We start from the raw sequence: 19,892 nt of genomic DNA on the forward strand, positions 1-19,892 counted from the left end.
GGAGCTGCGCTTACCTCCAGGGCCCTTATGAAGTTGAGGGTCCTGAGCACTTGCCGTCGCGAAGACCAGAGTCAAGACGGTTAAGACGGAGAATCTCATTTTGACTGTTGTTGTAATTGGTAACGAAATTGAGAGTAATCGTGATTGCAAGTAGAACATGCCGGCTGTGAGGACTTGACTACCATCTCAAGCTTTATAGTCGCCTTTACCAAGAGAAAGGCTTAACGAAGCCTATGCTGAGATCCGGCCGAACCGAATGAGGACTGACTGTAAAGTTTCCGAAACAATGTCCGGCGTTTTGGGCTCTGCAGAAGGTGTCGTTCTCCATCTGGACTGAGCGAAAGCTTTCTGTACGGTTTAGGCTTCTCGTCGGGGTCATCGTGGTCTGGGTGTTACAAGCCGGAAGCGTCGATCGTAAAGTTTGGAAAATGATGACTCCATGTTTGTGCTTTCTCCGGTGCTTCCAGATTTCCGCAGGGAAGACAGGCAAAACTACTTATAGTGCGGGCACTTTTCATAGTCAAGAGCATTGAACGACTTTAAGTTTCAGTAGCAGTAATTGGCCTGAGACCTTCTTCTACACGATGATTACTGGCACCATGCTGCAGTATGTCGTGTGAGAGCTGTAGCACGTCGACCTCGCATGGTAGTGTGTTGAGGAGTCGTTAGGTAGCTTTTCTGAGTGCTATTCGAGTCTCGAGCTTATGGTGCCCCATGCATGGAAAACTGCATCGACAGAGAAGTTTGAAAATGTCTACTGTCTACTGCTCACAGGCTTTATCACACAACAGGAAGTTCAAAGTCCGTATCGGACCGGGCGGCAACCAAACAAGAGACTGAAAGGGGGTTGCGTGGTTGGCCAGAAGGCTTGCGTTGTCTTCCTGGAGTGGATTTTCCCGCCGATACAGGGAGCCCCTCGTGTCAGACGCACGCCGATACGTGAAGCTTTCGTCCAAAGCCACGTCCAAAGTCCAATTGGGATCTTCCCCTAGGATCTACAATCTCGGATCATATAATTTGCATCTATTACGGGTTCCCGAGACGATCGCATCACGCACCGTGTTCATCCGAACCCTCGGGTTTGGGACCGTGCTTGTAGAATGCTTTGTGTTAAGACCATGATTAGAATATGCGTTGGTACGTGATTCAACGCCTGATGCCGCTTGTCCGGATTCTGATCGGAGATGGAGTCAAGATCTGCTACAACGTATCCAGGGCAATGCCGTGCTCAGTGAAAGTTCAAAGCAGGCTGTAGACTGATATTCTGATCATTTTCTAGGCGGCTGAATGCTGAGCGAGTGCTTCGCACATCGCGTTCGCAACAAGGTTTTTCAAGAAGGAACCCGTGTCTCGCAATTACCGTTGCCTTTAGTCAAGCTACCCCCTAGCATTAGGTGTTCATCCTGTACCTTGGCTGAGTCAGTAACAACTAGCTATGCAACTCCGAATACCCTACGCAGCCCTCTATAACACCCAAGCCGCCTTCTTTATTACCTTCAGAGTGAATAAGAGACGGCTTCGCAGTCGTGACACCAACATGATGGATGATATCTTCGCAACTAGCCCCCGATCGTCGATGGAGAGTTATTATTAACTCCATTCCCCAATGTCGAAAGTTATGGTACCTTACTGATGCTGATAAATTCTTCATTGTTTCAGGACATTGGGCGTACGCCTCTTCGCTCAACTATCCCGCTGCACTTAATTGCCTCTTCACAACATCCTGATTTGCGTGGTTTCTGACACTTATTAATCGCTACCAACTTCGTCCCGGCAGCTTCATTGATGTCCTATGGCTAGCACATAGTAGCTTGACTTGAACGGGAAAAGGAACGCTCGCAGGACGCACAAAAAGGCTGCGAAAATCTGGGTACGGATATTGATGTGCATCACCAACTGCTCCACCACCGCTGTTGAGCAATCCCAGACCTTTGCCTCGGCCTCTTAGCGTTCCGATGTCTTTTGATAAAGACGTAGTCGACAACAATGGAGCGCCATATAACAACAAATATATCTATGCGCGCGCGAAATGGACTACGGTCGGACACACGGGCGATTCAGATTACTGAACTCAGACGGGTCCATTCATGAAGCCCCGGTCAACTCGGGTTGTTCCAAAGCGCACAAACACGACTTCCAATTGGACCCTCACTCTCGTCATCTGAATCCGCAGCCGCCAATGACAGCCCTTCTAGTGCTGCTTACCGGCACAGCCATTAGCTTCTTTACAAAAGAACCTATGCTGGAAGGATTTTGATGTCAGATTAACCTCTATGGCACTTTTGTTATCGGGGTTTGGCTACTTATTAGAGCATGCCTCCTCGCCGGAGGCACACGCCGTCTTGTTGCGAATGAGCCCATATTTGTCTTATCCGGCTTCTCCAATTTGTATCAAGAGATCAGCGCAGAAATGCTTCAATATAAGCCTGTAATGAATCAAAGCCGCTTCGTTGCGAGAATGGCACAATGAATCGGGAAGCCCTCGCGCCAGGCTCTGCCGCGCAGAAACCAATTCCATCCCGGAAAGTGGCTGATTCGTCGCAAGCTTCCGATGCTCTCGCCATGCCGGACCGGCGCGCTAGACAAACGATCCCAGTCGCCTTCCTTATCGAGTGCGAGGATCCCCGCAACGGCAGATAAAGCCAAGAAATTCAATTGGCCAATGCCTGCGAATGATCTGAATGACAGCAGAGAATGGGGGGTCAACCTGGTCAGAACCACGCCGGTTTGCCGGTTATCCCTCTCTATCGCTGGGGAAATTGGGAAACAAACGCATCGCGGCCCTTCGAGAACGCCACCCATCGGCCGTCTCCAGGCTCGGGGTAGTTGATAGGAAAGATAAGATGGAACTTATGCAAGGGTCTAGCGAATTCCATATCCGCGCAGTACGCGTCCGATGGAAGCGGTCCCGGAGAGGGTGATCATTCATTAATGCCAACGATGCCGCGCCGGGCGCTACTCGCTTGGCTTTTCTTGGCTGCTGTCTTCTAATTCCCCGATCAACCTGCTCGTCGCATTTTGCTCAGAGGCTCTGCAGACGCTTTCACAATGGCGGCCGACATCAGCCATACGCCTCCCACATACGAGGACCCCGAGAAGTCCGCCGCGTTTGACAAAGTTGGGCTCAAGACGGCGCACAATGTCCACGGCCACGATGTCGAGCTCGAGAATGGACACCTTGCGGAGTTGGAGGTTGACATGGAACATGTTCTCGAGAAAGTAGACGAAGGAAACTACGATGACGATACTTCGCCATTTCCCCAGGTTCGAGCGGTAGTGCCGGAGACGGATGACACCGCCATCCCCGTCAACACCTTTCGCGCCTGGTTCCTCGGTATTGTACGATATTTCTCGCCATGAATTCGCGACACAGCCATGCTGACTGGCACAGGTCTTCGTCTTTCTCGGCGCCGGTGTCAACCAATTCTTCTCGCTCCGATATCCGGGTGTTCATATCGTGTCCCTTGTTGCAGAGCTATTGGCCTTCCCCATTGGTGTTGCGCTCGCCAAGGTCCTACCCATCAACCGATTCAACCCAGATCGCCACTTCAACATCAAGGAGCATGCCCTCGTCACTATCATGTCGAATGTTTCATTCGGCTTTGGTTCGGCAGACGCGACGAACCTGATCCAAGCAGCCAGACTCTATGGCTTCAAGATTCCCGCCGGATTTTCTGTGTTGGTGGTATTGTGCTGCCAGCTGAGCGGATACGCTGTCGCTGGGCTTGCTATTCCCTGGCTCGTGAAGCCCGCGAGTATGATCTGGCCCGGCGTCCTCAGCAACGTCGCTCTTCTCAGTTCGCTGCACTCGCGAGCCAACGCAGTCGCCGATGGCTGGAGAATCACCCGTGTCAAGTTCTTCATGATCGTCGGCGGGTGCGCTTTTGTGTGGTACTGGTTTCCAGGCCTGATCTTCACCGGTCTCAGCTATTTCACATGGATCTGCTGGATCGCACCGAACAACTTGGCAGTCAACCAGGTCTTTGGTATGGTCACTGGTATGGGCCTGTTCCCTCTGACCTTCGACTGGTCAATGGTCGCGTACAACACAAACCCGCTGCTGAGTCCCCACTGGGCGGCTCTGAATGTTTTCTTCGGTTTTGCTATCTTCTTCTGGGTCGTGACTCCGGCTATCTACTACACGAACACCTGGTTCACTTCGTACATGCCCTTCTGCACGGCGGATGTGTATGACCGCTTCGGCCAGCTGTACAACGTGACGGAGGTTTTGACCAACAATGAGTTTGACCAGCAGAAGTATTCCAGCTATTCGCCACCCTATCTGCCTGCAACTTTCGCCTTCGTTTACGGTCTGTCTTTTGCTTCAATCACTAGGTACGTTGAAGCAGTTGCGCGCGGCAGGTCCTGTGCTAACAGATATCAGTGTCTTGTCTCATGTTTACTTCTTCCACTGGGATGAGATTACGCGCGCTATGAGAGGCACTCTGAAGCTCGACATCCACGCACGTCTCATGCAGTCTTACAAGACCGTCAAGTGGTGGTGGTGGACTGTCATTCTGCTTGTGGTCTTTGGCATGAGTATTGGAACTGCTGTCGGCTTCGACACTGGTCTCCCTTGGTGGGGTATTATCCTCGGCTTTGTGATCCCAGCTGTCTACATGATCCCTTGGTGAGTTTAGTCGCCTCAGTCAAACCATCCGCGATGCAAGCTAACAACCTTCAGCGGTATGATCCAGGGCGTTACAAACGTCGACGCAAACCAGCTGAATGTTCTGTCCGAATTCATTGGAGGCTACATGTTCCAGGGCAAGCCGATTGCGAACATTCTCTTCAAGATCCTGAGCACCGATGTTGTTGGCCAGGGATTGTACTTCGCACAGGACATGAAGCTTGGCCACTACCTCAAAATTCCCCCTAGAACCCTTTTTTTCGCCCAAGGTCTCGCCACAATCCTTGGCGCCTTGACCCAGACTGGAGTCACGTTGTGGATGTTGGGCAACGTTGATGGTATTTGCGAAGAGGATCAGCCCAACGGCTTCTCTTGCCCCAACGGCCGCACCGTTTTCTCGTCTTCGGTTATCTGGGGTCTTGTTGGTCCAGCTCGCCTCTACTCCGTTGGAGCTATCTACTCTGGTCTTCTGCACTTCTTCTGGATTGGACTTATCCTCCCACCCATCACCTACTTCATCTGGAAAAAGACAAAGTCCGACTTCATTCGCAAGATTAACTGGCCTCTGATCTTCGTCGGAACCTACAATGTGCCCCCTGCGACAGGTATTAATTACTCTTCGTGGTACATTGTCAACTTGGTCTTCAACAAGATCATTTACCGCAAGTTCTACGCCTGGTGGACGAAGTACAACTACGTTCTTGCTGCCGCCTTGGACACCGCTCTGGCGATCAGCGGAATTGTGATCTTCTTTGCTGTCACATACGGTAAGCTTGGGGTTGACTCTCACGTATTTTTCCGACAACTTGCTAATCCAGATATTTCCAGGTCCAAATGTCAGTTTCCCAGATTGGTGGGGAAACACTGTCTGGCAGGTTCGTAACCCAACAGTTTCTTTGACTAGGAGTAGCAGCTGACTTGCATACAGAACACCGCTGATGGACAGGGACTGCCCTGGTTACAAATGCCTGATGTCGGATATTTCGGACCTGCAAACGGAACTTGGTCGTAATAAGGATACACTTCTGTAAATAAGTCAATCAGAAGAATGTATTAGGTCACAACGCCTGAAAGATGATGTTCTAGTCATCCAATTAATAATCATAGTTGTCCAATTTGGTTTGAGAGGATCGATATGGTTAAGACGCCTGTTGCTCCCGCTACACAATTTAAAAGCTAACCACTTCTCTAGCTGAATACACCTGTCTTGCTCCTAGCCCATCAACTTTACTCTGATCTCCAAAGACTGCAATGATTCAATCATTAAGCGCGTATACCTCATCAAGGGTTCCCTGCAGAAGCTTGATCTGATCTTCCAGGAAAGACCTCATTTCCAGAATGTTAAAAGGGCGGCGGGCGACCTCCCTCCCACGTTCGTCCTTCCTCTTGGCCCGAATCCGCTCTTCCAAAATCTCCAGCCGATAGTCAGTGAACTGAGTGTATAGGTCCGACAGAACACTGGTAGTGCGAACTCCGGCTAGTGTGGTCTCGTCCTTGATGAAAGGGGACTTCGCGCGGAAAGAAGTAACCATGGAGATGCGCTCGCGACCCCCAAAGGCCTTCAGCGCCTGGTGCTCAATGTAGCGCCCTTGTATAACGACGGCAGTGCCCTATCAAAGCGTCAGAGACAAGTTCAATCTGAAATTCCGAAGGTCAACAATACCATGGCCGGTCCGCGGACCTTCTTGATTGTTCCATCCTGGAGCCTGGGCGCTGTTTCGCCCCCGACCATGTCAGAGCAGTCGGAAAGCATGGTCAAGACGACAAAGGGATAGCTATCATAATGCCATGCAACGGCAGAGAGCTTGTCGTCATCAGATGACCTCCAGTTCTGGACGCTGTTTTCGTTCTCGTCATTGATGGAAACGTTGACGTTGCCGATATCGACGTCAACAGCGGGGATAAGCTCGACGCCTGCAATCTCAGCGATTTTGGCGAGGACCTCGGGAGACTTCCAGGCGTCGTATATGAACGGGGCTCGGCTGCCGCCTTCTTAGCATGTATCGCAACACCTAGGGTACCTCGGCTGGACTTACTCATGGCCCATCCCGCGAATCATATTTTTGATGAAGGAAGACTGGTATCGGCAGTCCTTGAGACATTCATCACTGAACGCCTCGGCTCTCATTTGTTTGATAGCCTCCTCAGTGAACAAGGGGAACGGTTCACAGACTGCCGTGGGTGCGATTCCGTGGCCTTCGAGGCCGATCTCCTTCATTGAGTAGATCTTTGACGGCGGCTGGTAGTTGAGGTACTTCTTGGGATCGAATGGCTCATACTTGGTTGCCTTGGCTTCATCAATGAGGATTTGGGGAATTGGCTCCTTAGGGCGGGTGATTCTCTTGGTTGAAGGGGCGACGACCTTTGGTGCGTCCGGGGCTTTCGCAGGGACTGATGCGAAACTCGTGATAGCCGAGGTGGTCTCGATTGTTGATAGTGCAGATGGCATTGCGACTAAGTTGTTGTTACTCTGAAGTTGATACTTGGGAGGCGGACGGCGATAGCTTGAATAGATGTAATATCAGAGTCTGCGTTGCTTGGTTGATGCTAACGAGCAGACATCAAAGATACGATACTCCTGGTTATATAATTCAAGCTCTGTGCACGAACATCTCCAGATGACTCATGATATTGCCAAGCTCGGATTTCATTTGGAGAGAAGGGTTCCCCAGTGAAATTGAAGACGTTGCAACAATCCGTCAGTCGCAGTCTGAGTTGCTCATCGGATCCCTCAACTGGTGTGACACCTGCACCCCCGAGACGCGGGTTCAAAGCCATCAGTTTTGGCGATCGTATTGCACCCATAACTATCAAAGAAAGCACAAGTCCCTGTTACTGTAACATCGAAGCCAACCGGCGAATGATCGACACCTTACGCCGCCGGAAGAATGGTTCGGAATTGAAGCCGACCCCTGTCACGCGAATCAATACACATGCCGATGAGATAGCCCCTTGTCGGAGGCATCACGGATGAGCCCAGCCGCCCGAGACGGAGGGGTATCTGTCACGCGGAGGGACAGGCGTCTGTCTACTTGCTATCTAGTTGGCGCACCCGGGTGCGCGAAGTCTTCAGCCGTTCTCAACTCGAGATCAGGCGCATGAACTGAATTCGACGGATGTCTCTCTGTATCTTGGAACTTGCGGAACTATCCTACAGCAATCGGAGGGAATGACGATAAACCTTAGAACTAGTTTGTCGCTCGGATCTAACGCGGGAGTTCATGAACATAGTTCGGAAGTCTTGCCGAAGCCGGTCAAGTCACCCCGGCTAGTGAGCGTCAGCCAGGACTAGTCTCTAGAAGTGCCAACATCACGTTTGCTGACATATATTCTCAAATTTAAGAGATGGAATGGCTGACTTCACATCTCACTTATGCATTCTCAAATGTTGCTAAAATTATTGCGTTGACTCTGGTGAATCTTCTCGTTTTTACACGGCACTTTTTGTGATCCTACTCAGTTGTGTGCTCAACACATCATTATCATGCAGGTATCCAATCGGCTCAAGATGTGCTTCGACAAAGGCCAGTCATCGTTCGGTGGCTGGCAAATGTTTCCAGGAGCAAATATCTCAAGAATGCTAGCAAGGACAGGCGTTGATTGGGTGCTTATCGATTGTGAGCATGGAAACATCGACGGTCAGAAGCCTGGATGAGTGAGCCATTCAATCACTAGGATACTGATGATTTGATAGATGGTGCTATGCATGACGCAGTTCCCGCCATTGCCGCGCTGGGAGTTTCTCCAGTTGTGAGATTGGCGGACTTGCAATGATGGATGGTCAAGCGTGAGGCACCTGGCAACCTGTTTGCCATTTGAAGTCATAACATGCCGAATCCTCAAAAGGGGCACTAGACAGCGGCGCGCACGCAGTGAGCTGATGTGGATATGACGAGTATTGTGGTGCTCGTTGCTGATCCTCTTGAAGATCCTGGTGCCACTGATACGCACCGTCGAAGAAGCAAAGAAACTTGTTCGCGAGGCAGTGTTTCCGCCTCAGGGAAAAAGGGGATTCGGGTCTCTCTTTGCCCTAGAGAGATTCAATCCAAACCCGACACTAACCGAATACCTCCACCAGGCTAACGATGCCCTCTTGACAATAATCCAAATCGAAACTCGGGAAGCATTCGACAATGTGGAGGGCATTGCGGCCGTCGATGGAGTCGATGCGTCCTATTACGCGCCAACGAGTGATGCCCCATTTCGAAGCATTAGTCCATGTTGGTTGAATAGGATTGCGAAAGCATGCATAACAGGCCTGTACCTGGCTTGCTCTCATTAGGCGAATGAAGTGGCCAAGAGCTGCACTTCGCCACCCAATGTCTCACACCAAATCTGCACAAACACGCAAGAGAGATCTGATAATACGATCCACCATCCCGCCTTCCAGAGCGCCGTTTCGCTGGAACGGATACGTTATCAAATCCCCGTCTTTTGTCTGACTACCTCCAATAGCCCAAAGCGTACAAGCTTCCTCTTCGTCATCTCGTCCTCACTTCGGTGGCACCCATCGCCGAACGTGCCGAGGGCCGTGGAAACAACATGGCGAAACGGGCTTGCTGGGAATGTCAGCGCCGAGGGGTAGTATGCGACTCGGCCCGTCCCGTATGCTCCAAGTGTAAACTTAGCGGCATTGTGTGCCCCGGGTACGAGAACGTGAAGCCTCTGACTTGGGTCGCCCCCAATCAGATCACGACGCGGACTTGGAGAGGCAGGAAGCCAGCAGCCAATAAGTCCAGCGCGCCGAAGAATACCAAGAAGCCCGGCGAAAAGAAGGACACAGCGCAGAGCATATCGGCCGAGGAACAGCTCGTTCACATCTTTCCGGGACAGGAGCTTCGGACAGAGACGTGTGATATTGCAGAGGCTTCATTCTACTGTAAGTTCCACAATGTGTGACTGGATGTTCACCGGCGCTGCCCGACCGTATCTGGGCCTGAAAAAGGTCGAGGATGTAAGCTTACTCTTGGCAGGGAACAATCATGTCTATCCTTACTTTTATGACAATCAGCTGACCAAGAGTCCCTGGGTTGTGCCCGCATCTCACATACACGCCATGAAGCCTTATCGGCGCCATGGTCTGGTCGCGATGGCCATCGAGCACCGCATGTCACAATTATCTCCAACCAGAAATGATCCTTATGCGGCCGAAGTGAGAGCCAGAGCCTACCACCACCGACATACGGCCATTCAAGCCTTAAACGAGGAGATAGCGAATGAGACTACCAGGTTATCCGACGCCACTCTGGCTGGTGTTGTCACGTTCATCTTCGGCGATGTATTTAGCCCCCCACTATCGTCAAAAAGAAACTTCAAAGAGCTTCGAACTAATTCCTTCCAGCTGATGGGTGGTGCCACAGCACCTAATTGGCGTATTCATCTAAGAGGCTTTGCAGCATTGGTAGCTTTGCGTGGTGGATGGGAAGAGTTCTGCCTCAAGTCGCCGCATCTAAAGACTCTGGTTCTGTTCTGCAAAATGTCAGTGTTCACAAATTCGATCCATTCTTTCGTCTCTTCTGTGTATTTCAGGAGCCGATATTTAGCAACTTACTAACTCACTCGCGGATAGTATTGAAAATCTTGCCAACACTACGAGTCCAGCTGACGACCAAGTATCTCCCCTGGATAATTACCGAATACGAGACGTGATAAGAGATGTGTTCTCGATCGGCTACTATCCGCAATTACCATGCCCAATCAATTTGCTCATTCACATCGTCCACATCAATCGTCTCCGTTTCTTGGCTACACTCGAGAACACGGGAAGCTCTGTCGGTCCGATACAAAATGAAGCAGAAGACGTATTGGATAGCATTCTGGACTTCTCTCCAGAGTCGTGGTCCAATGGGATGGAGTCGTCGGTCGAGGGCTTCCTGCTCATGGGTCAGATCTATCAGTCGGCCGCACTACTCTTCGGAATCTCATCCTTGCAGAGTGCCGGTGCAATACCTTCGTCGAAAGAGTGGGTATCTCTCAAGAAAACCCACCGCGACAGACTGTTCGCTGTTCTCGACGAGAGCACTACCTCTAGAGCACTCAAAATATGCACGACATGGCCAATGATTGTGGCTGGATTCGAGGCGAAAGGTGGGAGTCGTTGGATGCGAAGTTTCATTCTGGACCGCCTTGGAGAGGACAGCCGACAACTGGGAATCTATCTCCCAGTTGCAGCAAAAGAGGTTCTGGAGAAGTTTTATGCGTCCGCTGGAAAGCATTGGGATGAATGTTTTGATAGTCCTCGCGCACTTTTTACGTAGAGTCATGGCTACGTCAAATCAGGTGCGGTAACAACCTCTTCAGATAAGCGGACACAAAATCATACGCGTGTTTAGCCGTATAAAAGTGCAAACTGGCTTTCTATTGCTACGGATAAAAGACCCCTTTAATGGACAAATTAGACAAGTTTGGCCCTATTCGATTACAACTCGCTCCAGCTCCCGAGCCTTGCCGAATCAGCGTGGCACACACCTTTTCACAACCTAAGACGCACACAACCTGAGGGGCCTAGCCCCCAGTCCCCGTCCCCGTGATGGCTTGAAACCGTAACTTTGTAGACTAAGAACACAGCTCTGTGGCCTTCTCAAATGAGGTACTGTGGTTTTCGTCAGTTATGATCGGCAACGCACTAGATTTGCTCTTGTCACTTACGGGGATGAACAGGTACGGGACCTGCTCTTCATAACGCTTCCACGCCTCTCCATACTTCCTGCGACATCTTTCAACATCGCGCTTGGTGCGATGGATGATCATAACCATGAAAAAGACGAAGTAAAACCAGGGAAAAAAACTCCTGGTAATATGGTCAGTGACGCGATACCATAGCAGACGAGGCTAGGGGTGTATGTACTTGAATCCGGTGATGAGTCCCCAAGAGAACGAGAAAAACATGTCAGGAACGTAGTTAGGCTTTCTGATGATAGCGAACCAGCCATCAACCATGATACGGTCGCCCACATCGGTCTCGATGACTTTGGGGTTCTCGACAGCTTGCCATGGAACTTGAGGGAAGGTTTTTCGCTTCACAAGCTGGCCTCTTTCTGTATGGCGGAAGGCGTTCTTCTGGCCATTCGCACTATCCCACATCCAATAAAAGAAGAGGTAGGCGATGCTCAGAGCTGCTAGAGCGTAGGGGTTCCACTTGTATTCAGACGGATCATGGTTGGCCAGGTAGATGGCGCAGTGGCAATACGAGAAAGGAACGCCGGCCATGTTCCAAAAGGTAAGAAGAAAGCCCAATTTCTCGAAGTACATGTCCCTGTATCAAACGTCAGCTGGACTGGAAGCCCCATACTAAGAAGAACAGGCTCGGCCACTTACCAACTGCAAATGATCATCTGCTCCGCCTTCGCGCAAGCATTGGCATAGAGATAGTGAGCAGCAGTGAGAAAAACGACTTCCTTCGAGACATAACCATAGGTCTCATACTGGCGGGCTGCAACTGAGCTAGTTGTGAGAAACAGAATGAACCATGGAATTCGGACTTCATAAAACATCTTGAAGTCCAGGATACCGATGCGCGGGTTCAGCTCAGCTCCCATGAAGAAGTCATAGATAGGGTAACCCGTCAATCTGTGAGTTCTTCCACGGATGATGGCCTGAACATAAACGACGAAACTGTTGATGAAGCCGGACAAGATGGCAACAGTCATGATAGAGCCAAAGTCATCAATGATCGTATATAAGGGGAAGACCTTCGTGATATGAAGTGTACCGGCAATGACGATGGTTGCGTAGAAGCTGGTATAAGCAGAGCAGTAATACGGAAGTCTCTTGCCTCCCTCGTGGCGCAGCGGCCTGCCGTAACTGAGCACGCCAGGCATGTAACAGTACATCAGAGCTTCGCCAATGAAGAAGACCCAGTAAGCTAACCAGGCCTTTTTAGTTGGATAAGCTCCTTCATAAACAAGCTGGGCCAGGTGATGAATAAAATCAGACCAGGACTGATTGCCTTCTGGGAGGGGAATCTGGCCATCGTAGTATGTAGCGCCGATCCACATGTACCACATCAACAGCGGAAAGCCGACCATAAGCGCCGAAGTCCCAAAGGAACCGCCGAAGTCGAACTCGTCAGATGAGCCATCGCGATAAGTGGTGGTAGAAACCGTTGGCTTTTGCTTTTCTTTCGCCGTTGTATTGATAGCAGGAGCGGAGGAGCCGCCGTTTCGCTGTGTGACAGCCATGAGTTTGTTGAATGGCGTCTGATGAAAGGGGGGGGGGAAAAGGCTTATGGTGAAACTGAAAGTTCCAATTTGGCACCACTGCATTCAACGCATCTCGTGAAGCTTTATATACAACACGATCACAAGCTCGTATGCAGGTTTCGTGTAGCTCAGTGGACAGTCCAGTCTATCGGGGAGGTATCTCCACGTGGTGGGCTGAAGCTGGGCCAATATCCATGCTTGGCTTCCATACGAACTATGCATATCGGTAAGTCAGATAGGATCGTATGGAAACTTGGGGTTCAGGGGAAATGCATGGATCTTCTGATGCAGGACTCGTCTAGCAGATTGAATCCTCGCGCAAGCTTCAGCGTGTAAGCCAGTGGAGCCGATCCGGGGCATAGTTGGGGCGCTAATGCACGTCTCGTGTAGCACTCGTCTGTGCTTCGAGTCCAAAGCCTGGGGGAGACTTTGTCCCGCGATGCACTAAATACAAGCGAGATTGCGGATGAGTGGCCCCAAATCATTGGCGGGCTAAGTCCCGAATGCCTATCCCTGGGCGCAGCGGTTCCTCAAGCTTGGTCAGAGGAACGGAACCACCTGTTCAGCGGACGTTTCAGTGGCATCGTGTCCAACAAGGGCTACTTCAGGGAACTAAGCATCATGACTTTATGACCTCAATACATCCTCAAAACACCTTCCGGGATATCCTCAACATCTCCCATTCCCTGTGTGATGGAAAAGAACTCTTCCGAAGAGATGCCAACACTGTCGAGAAGATCGAGAAACTCAGCATTCCCTGAGTCTGAAGGTGGCACGAGCGGAAAAAGGTCCACTGCTCCGGTGATCATCGCCGCGGCGTTCGTGTCTGCTTCCATATTTGACACGTTTTGCCTGGCTTCCTCGTTATTCGGGCCCAGATCCATAGCACTCGGAAGCCTGAGACTGTAATGACCGCGGCTTTTCAGTTGCTCTTCAAGCTTTCTGAATAGCAGTTCCACATGCAGCAGCTCAGTCCTTCGCACACCTGCCACGCGGTTCCCTCTCGTGACCATGTCTGATAGAATCTCATGTGCTGCTTGGTTGCTTGTGTGATCTTCAGAGACGTCCGGAAATATTGCGCCTGCCATGGCAAGATGTAGTGCTGCGACGTACGTAAATCCTAGATCATAAGGAAGAAATACTTCTGTACACATGTTAGCCCTCTTGGCCACTCTGTGTTAATCTGGTGAGTTACCGAGAAGACTGTACTCGCTTGATAGTACCTGCAGCGTTTTGGAGGCTGACTTGATCCCCGAAGATATGATGCCGGCTGTATGGTTCAAAATGCTTTCCCAGTCTACATCGGCGACTTTATCGACCATATCCAGCCTTTCCTTCAATATAGAGAGGAGCAGGGGTCTGGTGGCAACAATGACGCACTGATGATACAACAGGGTGATGTGACGCATGCCTCTGGGAACCGTATCGACAGAAGCTTGAAATTTGACCTTCATGATGTTTTCCAGCTCTTGCGCGTACTGGGCCAGAGTGTGCAACGTTGACTTTGTCTGCTCGACATAAGTTGCCAGGGATGTTTTCGTTGGTTTGTAGACGGCTGATCATCAGTGTCAGTGCATTTCTTGAAATCCCCGTTCCCTTAGACCTACTTCTTAGTATCATAGACATTAAATGAGAGAGTTTAACTTGAAGACTTCGCAGGCTGTCTGCGTGAGAACCGTGGTCGGGTGGGTTGATGGGTGTCGGTATTTCGCTGTCATGGACTGACATTGGCAATCCAACCGAGGCAGAGAAATGGCGATACATGATGTAGAGTGTCCACCACAGGTCACGACACCATGTGACAGTTTCGGCTCCTATTTCGTCTTCCGGGAGTTGGGTGTGCAGGCCTTCCATTTCTGCTACGTGGATCGCTTGACCAAGCTGACAAGTCAGGCTGGCGTATTCGTAGTGTTTTTCAGGCGGACAACACTCACATAGACATGCGCTGACTCTCTCTCATCAATGGAAAAAAGATATAACCCCATCATCGCCAAGACCTCGGTTGCCCTCAGGCTGTCTCTCCAGAGGGACATATTGTCTGGAAGTATAGACATTGCCTGCACAAAGAACTTCCCACCCGGTGGATCTCTTGATTCGGCTGATCCCGGCCGTGAATGGAAGGCAGTCCCAAATGCTAGAACTAACAAGAACTTGGTGAACCAGAGTCTGGATTCAGAGGCCTTTTGAGCAACATGGCCTGAATAGAACTCGCGTATCTGGGCCTCAAGTTCGGCGTCGTCGAAAAAGCGATACGTTTGTCCAAGATGGAACTTGACTGTATTAAAGAGGTAAAGCGCATGATCTAAGGAAGGCAGATACCTAGTGTCGGGAAACTGAGTTGATGTAGATTTCGAAGGCAGATCGTAAATATCACCCTCGAGCATTTGCTTTGGAAGAGGAGGCGCGAAAGACTTCAAATTCTCCCCTAGTATGAGCATCAGCCGCAGAGTGAACGACCAAGTTGACCACGGGGCAAGCCAGACTGATGCAACTTATTAGTTATGAAATTGTGGCTTGATCCTTTCTTTCAACCTACTCCATTTGCGACGATTGTTTCTGGTGTTCTTGATAGTTTGAGAAGCCATCTTGAACGCGCTAGGCCAGATGCTCAATGGACCTTCAGGCTGTTCTCCGGGTAAGAAGCCTGGTTGATCCGCGTTATCCCCATCAGCAGGTATTGTACTTTTTGGTGTACCATCCAGCGTCAACATAGAGTTATTGGTGGCCGGCCCAGCGATGCCTTCGTTCATGGTGACATTGAAACCGAAATCATGGTCGTCCGCCTGTTCAACTGTCATTGGTGACACATTGACGACTGACCGCCTTCTGGAAGGTGTACCAATGTCGTAGGTGTTTGTGTTGGCAGGGTTTGAACTTCAATTACCGATGGGCGCCTTCCATCATGATGTGATTCGTTCTCAAGGGGCAGAGCTGACGGCTCTGGGTTTATGTTTTGCTGTGATGCTCCATTTTGAGGCGACTTTGGACGCTTCTCTGCTCTCTTCCGTAGCTCCTCGAGGTATCTGACATTTCGATATTCATTACGGACATGCTTTTGGCTGAGATAGCACTTTGCGTACGTTTCTGATACCAGAATCTTTTGATCATTGTCGTTGAAGCGGCACCTAACCAAGCGTCTCTCGCAACTTGCGCATGGGTCTTCTCCGTTGCACTTTATCTTACTTCGACGGCATGGAAGGCATCTGGAACGATCTTCAGTGTTACTCTTGCGCCAGTGATGGGAGCGAATGCCTTACGCATTTGAAGTTCTTTTCCCTCTCCGACGCCGTGGTTGAGAAGATTCTACCATGGTTGCGCGTGAGTAGTAGTACAGTCGTGATGCCCTCAAACCCCAATGCCGGTTGCGACAGACAGAGCAGAATGCTCTTCACTGGGAGGGAATCGTGAGCATCTCAGCACAGTTCAGTGGTCCGCCTTCTGTAATGCGGGGAAATGTTTGTTATCTGATGTGGCAGGGAAGGTCCAGATTAGCGGCTATCTACCCCGCGTTTTCAGATGTGGTGTCTCTCAGCCCTCGCTGCACGATTTGGTAATTTCTACGTAAAGCATCAGAGCTTCAGTGGATACTAGAACGTGAACAGCTCCTTAGAGGGCGAGGTGACACATGCCGTATCTTGTTCGGGCTTCGGCGACTTATCATGCTTTGGCATTTGTGCCGCCGTCATTTCACACTTGGTGCTCTTCAATTTCGATGCCCAGAAGCGGTAATGGCCATGAGAGCCTTTGCTTATCTATCGAACCCCAGCATGCGCTAGCAGGGATCGGAAACAGAACCGTGAGGAAGGACCAGGTTCGGATTGAGAAGCCGACATCAGCCGACGGAATATACGGGGGATGGCTGGGCAGCACTCTGTATCAAGGAAAGAAGGACGACATCCGCTGCGCGGTCCCCCAACATGGACTCCACATGGATAACCAGCAGGCTAGTGATCTCCGTCGGTAGTGTGCTTAAGATGTGTTGACGATCCGGCGCCCAATCAACCCCTGCAAGGCGCGATAACGCTTCAAGTCCGACGGCTAGAATGCGCGCAGGATTACCAGAGTTCCTGTGTGGATAGGGACATTTTCGATCGGAATAATAATTCACTATGATAACAGCGTAGCCGTACTTTGTGTTGAGAAAATATCGAATCAAGCATGGAAGATTGTGATAGATTGATGCATAGGTATCAAGGAGAAGGGCAAACCCTCCAGGTTCGGTTACCAAGATCATCACAGACCAATATCGGTTTCTAATCCGAAGTGAACCATTGGGTATAGCACAGGACCTATGATCCCTATTTTGATATCCACATAGACAAGGAACTGTCTGGGGTAATCCGGGATAGTTCTTTCGGAAACCTGCTTTGACATGGCTGGGGTTAGTGCCACAATGCCCCTGAGCAACTTGGATGATTGTAAAGTGAATGCGAGAGCTTCTTAGATAAATTGTCATTATCAAAGCTCATGTTTCTAGAAAAACTTCACACTGGCCTGTTAGTTCATTCATCACATCCTCGGCATAATGTTTCGCCTTTTCACAGCTACAGCCATGGCAGAGACTCACCTAACAATGTCTTAACCAATGTCGAAGGTCCCAGAAAAGCTCGATGAGCAACAGACGGACATTGCCAATGGTGACTTCGGCTCCGAGAACGAAGCCTTGAGGAGACATCTCAGTCCTCGCTAGGTGCAGTTCTTTGCTATCGGCTGGTCCATCGGCACTGCTCTCTTCATCAGCATTGGCTTTGGATTGCTTCATGGAGGAGCCGGAAGTCTTCTGCTTGCTTTCATCATCCAAGGAATCATGATGACGTTTGTCACCAATGCCATCGCTGAGATGACGATCTTTATGCCGGTTAGCGCCTTGGGTTGACCAAGCCTGGGGCTTTATGCTCGGCTGGAACTTCTTCGTGTTCGAAGCCTTTCTGCCTGCGTTTGAGATCACTGCGGTGGATCTTGTCTTGACCTTCTGGCGAGACGACATTCCTTCAGCAGCTGTCATCACAGTCTGCATTGCTACTTGTGGGTTCGTCTGAAGCTTTGGAAGCCCTGTGCCCAACTGACCCAATATTTAGACTTACCAATGCGTTTGGCGTTAAGTACTTTGGCGAGGCCGAATTTTGGCTGTCTGGAGGAAAGCTGATATTGATCTTGCTGTTGTACTGCTTCACATTTGTGACAATGTGCGGAGGAAACCCACAAAAGGATGCCTATGGTTTCCTAAATTGGACTAAGCCTGTGCGGTGAGCCTGTTCTTGATCTACGTTCAACCTCTGATATGAAGAAATCAGGAGCCATTCCTGGAGTACCTCTGGACTGGAACTTCCGGGCGATTTCAGGGGTTCCTGGCCGCACTTTGGCAAGCCAATTTCATTATGGTTGGGCCAGAGTACCTAGCCACCTGCGCAGGTGAAGTTCAACGCCCACGAACGTCACTCAAAACAGCATTTCGAAGCGTGTATGTTCGCTTTGTCTTATTCATCATTCTCGGTGGTATTTGCGTCGGTATTGTGCTGTCAGCCCGAGACCCCACTCTCGTCAAGGTCCTCGGTTCCGGAGAGACTAGCACAAGTGCATCATCGGTCTACGTAATCGCCATGGGGAATATGGGCGTCGATGCTCTGCCTCATGCTGTCAACGCACTTCTCTTGACAAGCATTTACTCAGCTAGCGACTGCTACATGTTCACCGCTATACGGAGCCTGTACGCACTTGCTCAAGGTGGTCATGCGCCGAAGATCCTCTTAAAGACGATGAAGAACGGTGTGCCCATCTACTGTTTCGCAGTCTCGATCGGATTCTCATGCCTGGCATACCTAAAGCTCAGCTCTAGCACGGTCACGGTGCTGAACAGGTAGGTTCGATTCCGGGCACATCCATTAAAGTGCGTACGCTAATGTCCTAGGTTCATCAACCTGGCTACCGGTGGACAACTGGTGACATACATCGCCTGCTGTGTCAACTATCTGTTTTTCTACAGGGCACTAAAAGCACAAAATTACAATCGCAAGGACCTCCCATACTGTGGTTGCTTTCAACCATATGGTACCTGGATTGCGCTCATCTGGCTTGGCCTAATCGAGATCTTTTGGGGCTATGCTGTGTTCTTGCCAGGCAGTTGGGATGTTGGAACATTCTTCAGCAAGTACGGCATGATTCTGCTTTCGATTGCAACCTTCAGTGGCTGGAAGTTGTTTAAAAGCACAAGCTTCGTCAATCCTTACGAGGCGGACTTAATCTGGGCTCGCCCAGCTGTCGACCTGCATGAAAGATTGATGGCTGAGATTCCAGTCCATGGGTTCAGAAGATCATTGATGGAGGTTTTCAGCGCCAGATTTGGAGAGAAGACTCCTGCTGTGGGTTCAATGGCTTGAAGGGCATGGTGGCTTGTAATGGTTATGCCACAGCGTCAGTCGGGGCTGGGTTATCTTGCTTTCTTATGAAGGACAAAATCATCAAGTACTGGGGTTTTCTCTCACGCCATGCGTTGCAACTAGAACAAGATCAAAAATGTCTATTCGTGGCACTGGGGAAATATCCACCCTATTTCCGCTGCTGGCCTGTATATCCAATATTTGTGTTCATGATCCAGCTGCTGATACACCCCGGAAATAATCTGAAAAGCCCAACCTTGCAGCCACCACTGTGTCTCACACCTTTTTACTATAACGGCAAAATGCGCAAGTACGGCGAGCGCCTCTTGCGTCCTTAGTTCAAGTAGTGGAATGAAGTCCTCCAAGGACCTGTAAATCCAAACCAGGGCATCTGCACCCTCCCACAAATGAACCCATTGCGTCGCATCTCGCAGCATATCGATGACGCGAGCATAGACTACCAGCTCGTTGAGGCCCGCTACCTCCGCATTCAGGCGAGCTGCTAGTTCGTCCAAGGAGTTGCCTCCTGATTGATAGCCCATCTCGGGTTGGCTCAGCCGTTGTTGGAACAACAGTCTTTCGGCGCCATGGTTGAGCCAAGGGGCCAAGGGGCTGTCGGAGAGGCCACCCCAAGAATTTCTGAGGATTCCATTCATTCCCTTGAGTACAGCAAGTAGGTCGTGG

General features: G+C 50.4%; 5 protein-coding genes across 5 annotated transcripts; 2 read left to right on the forward strand and 3 right to left on the reverse strand.

Annotated features, from left to right (window-relative positions):
- Positions 1 to 3,048: 3,048 nt before the first annotated feature.
- isp4-0 (Sexual differentiation process protein isp4) lies at positions 3,049 to 5,642 on the forward strand (the record flags this gene model as incomplete). The annotated part of the gene is made up of 6 exons (XM_037325342.1): positions 3,049 to 3,339; positions 3,392 to 4,335; positions 4,385 to 4,630; positions 4,685 to 5,397; positions 5,459 to 5,505; positions 5,559 to 5,642. 6 exons carry the CDS (start codon positions 3,049 to 3,051, stop codon positions 5,640 to 5,642), a joined length of 2,325 nt encoding a protein of 774 aa, XP_037177231.1.
- A 244-nt stretch (positions 5,643 to 5,886) lies between these two features.
- Positions 5,887 to 7,079, reverse strand: CGCA056_v010096 (uncharacterized protein; the record flags this gene model as incomplete). Its single annotated transcript, XM_037325343.1, has 3 exons — positions 5,887 to 6,240; positions 6,294 to 6,612; positions 6,667 to 7,079. 3 exons carry the CDS (start codon positions 7,077 to 7,079, stop codon positions 5,887 to 5,889), a joined length of 1,086 nt encoding a protein of 361 aa, XP_037177234.1.
- A 4,131-nt stretch (positions 7,080 to 11,210) lies between these two features.
- On the reverse strand, positions 11,211 to 12,810 carry sts1-0 (Delta(24(24(1)))-sterol reductase; the record flags this gene model as incomplete). Its single annotated transcript, XM_037325344.1, has 4 exons — positions 11,211 to 11,222; positions 11,279 to 11,420; positions 11,478 to 11,885; positions 11,948 to 12,810. 4 exons carry the CDS (start codon positions 12,808 to 12,810, stop codon positions 11,211 to 11,213), a joined length of 1,425 nt encoding a protein of 474 aa, XP_037177233.1.
- Positions 12,811 to 13,466: 656 nt separating this feature from the next.
- CGCA056_v010098 (uncharacterized protein) lies at positions 13,467 to 15,581 on the reverse strand (the record flags this gene model as incomplete). The annotated part of the gene is made up of 5 exons (XM_037325345.1): positions 13,467 to 13,975; positions 14,027 to 14,386; positions 14,439 to 14,491; positions 14,977 to 15,313; positions 15,368 to 15,581. The coding sequence occupies 5 exons, from the start codon at positions 15,579 to 15,581 to the stop codon at positions 13,467 to 13,469; spliced, it is 1,473 nt and encodes a 490-aa protein (XP_037177229.1).
- Positions 15,582 to 18,431: 2,850 nt separating this feature from the next.
- Positions 18,432 to 19,208, forward strand: AGP2-0 (General amino acid permease AGP2; the record flags this gene model as incomplete). Its single annotated transcript, XM_037325346.1, has 2 exons — positions 18,432 to 18,688; positions 18,740 to 19,208. 2 exons carry the CDS (start codon positions 18,432 to 18,434, stop codon positions 19,206 to 19,208), a joined length of 726 nt encoding a protein of 241 aa, XP_037177228.1.
- Positions 19,209 to 19,892: the final 684 nt, after the last annotated feature.

Source organism: Colletotrichum aenigma (genome assembly GCF_013390185.1).
Source record: "Colletotrichum aenigma strain Cg56 chromosome Unknown KSG_Cg56_contig06, whole genome shotgun sequence".
Lineage (NCBI taxonomy): Eukaryota > Fungi > Ascomycota > Sordariomycetes > Glomerellales > Glomerellaceae > Colletotrichum > Colletotrichum aenigma.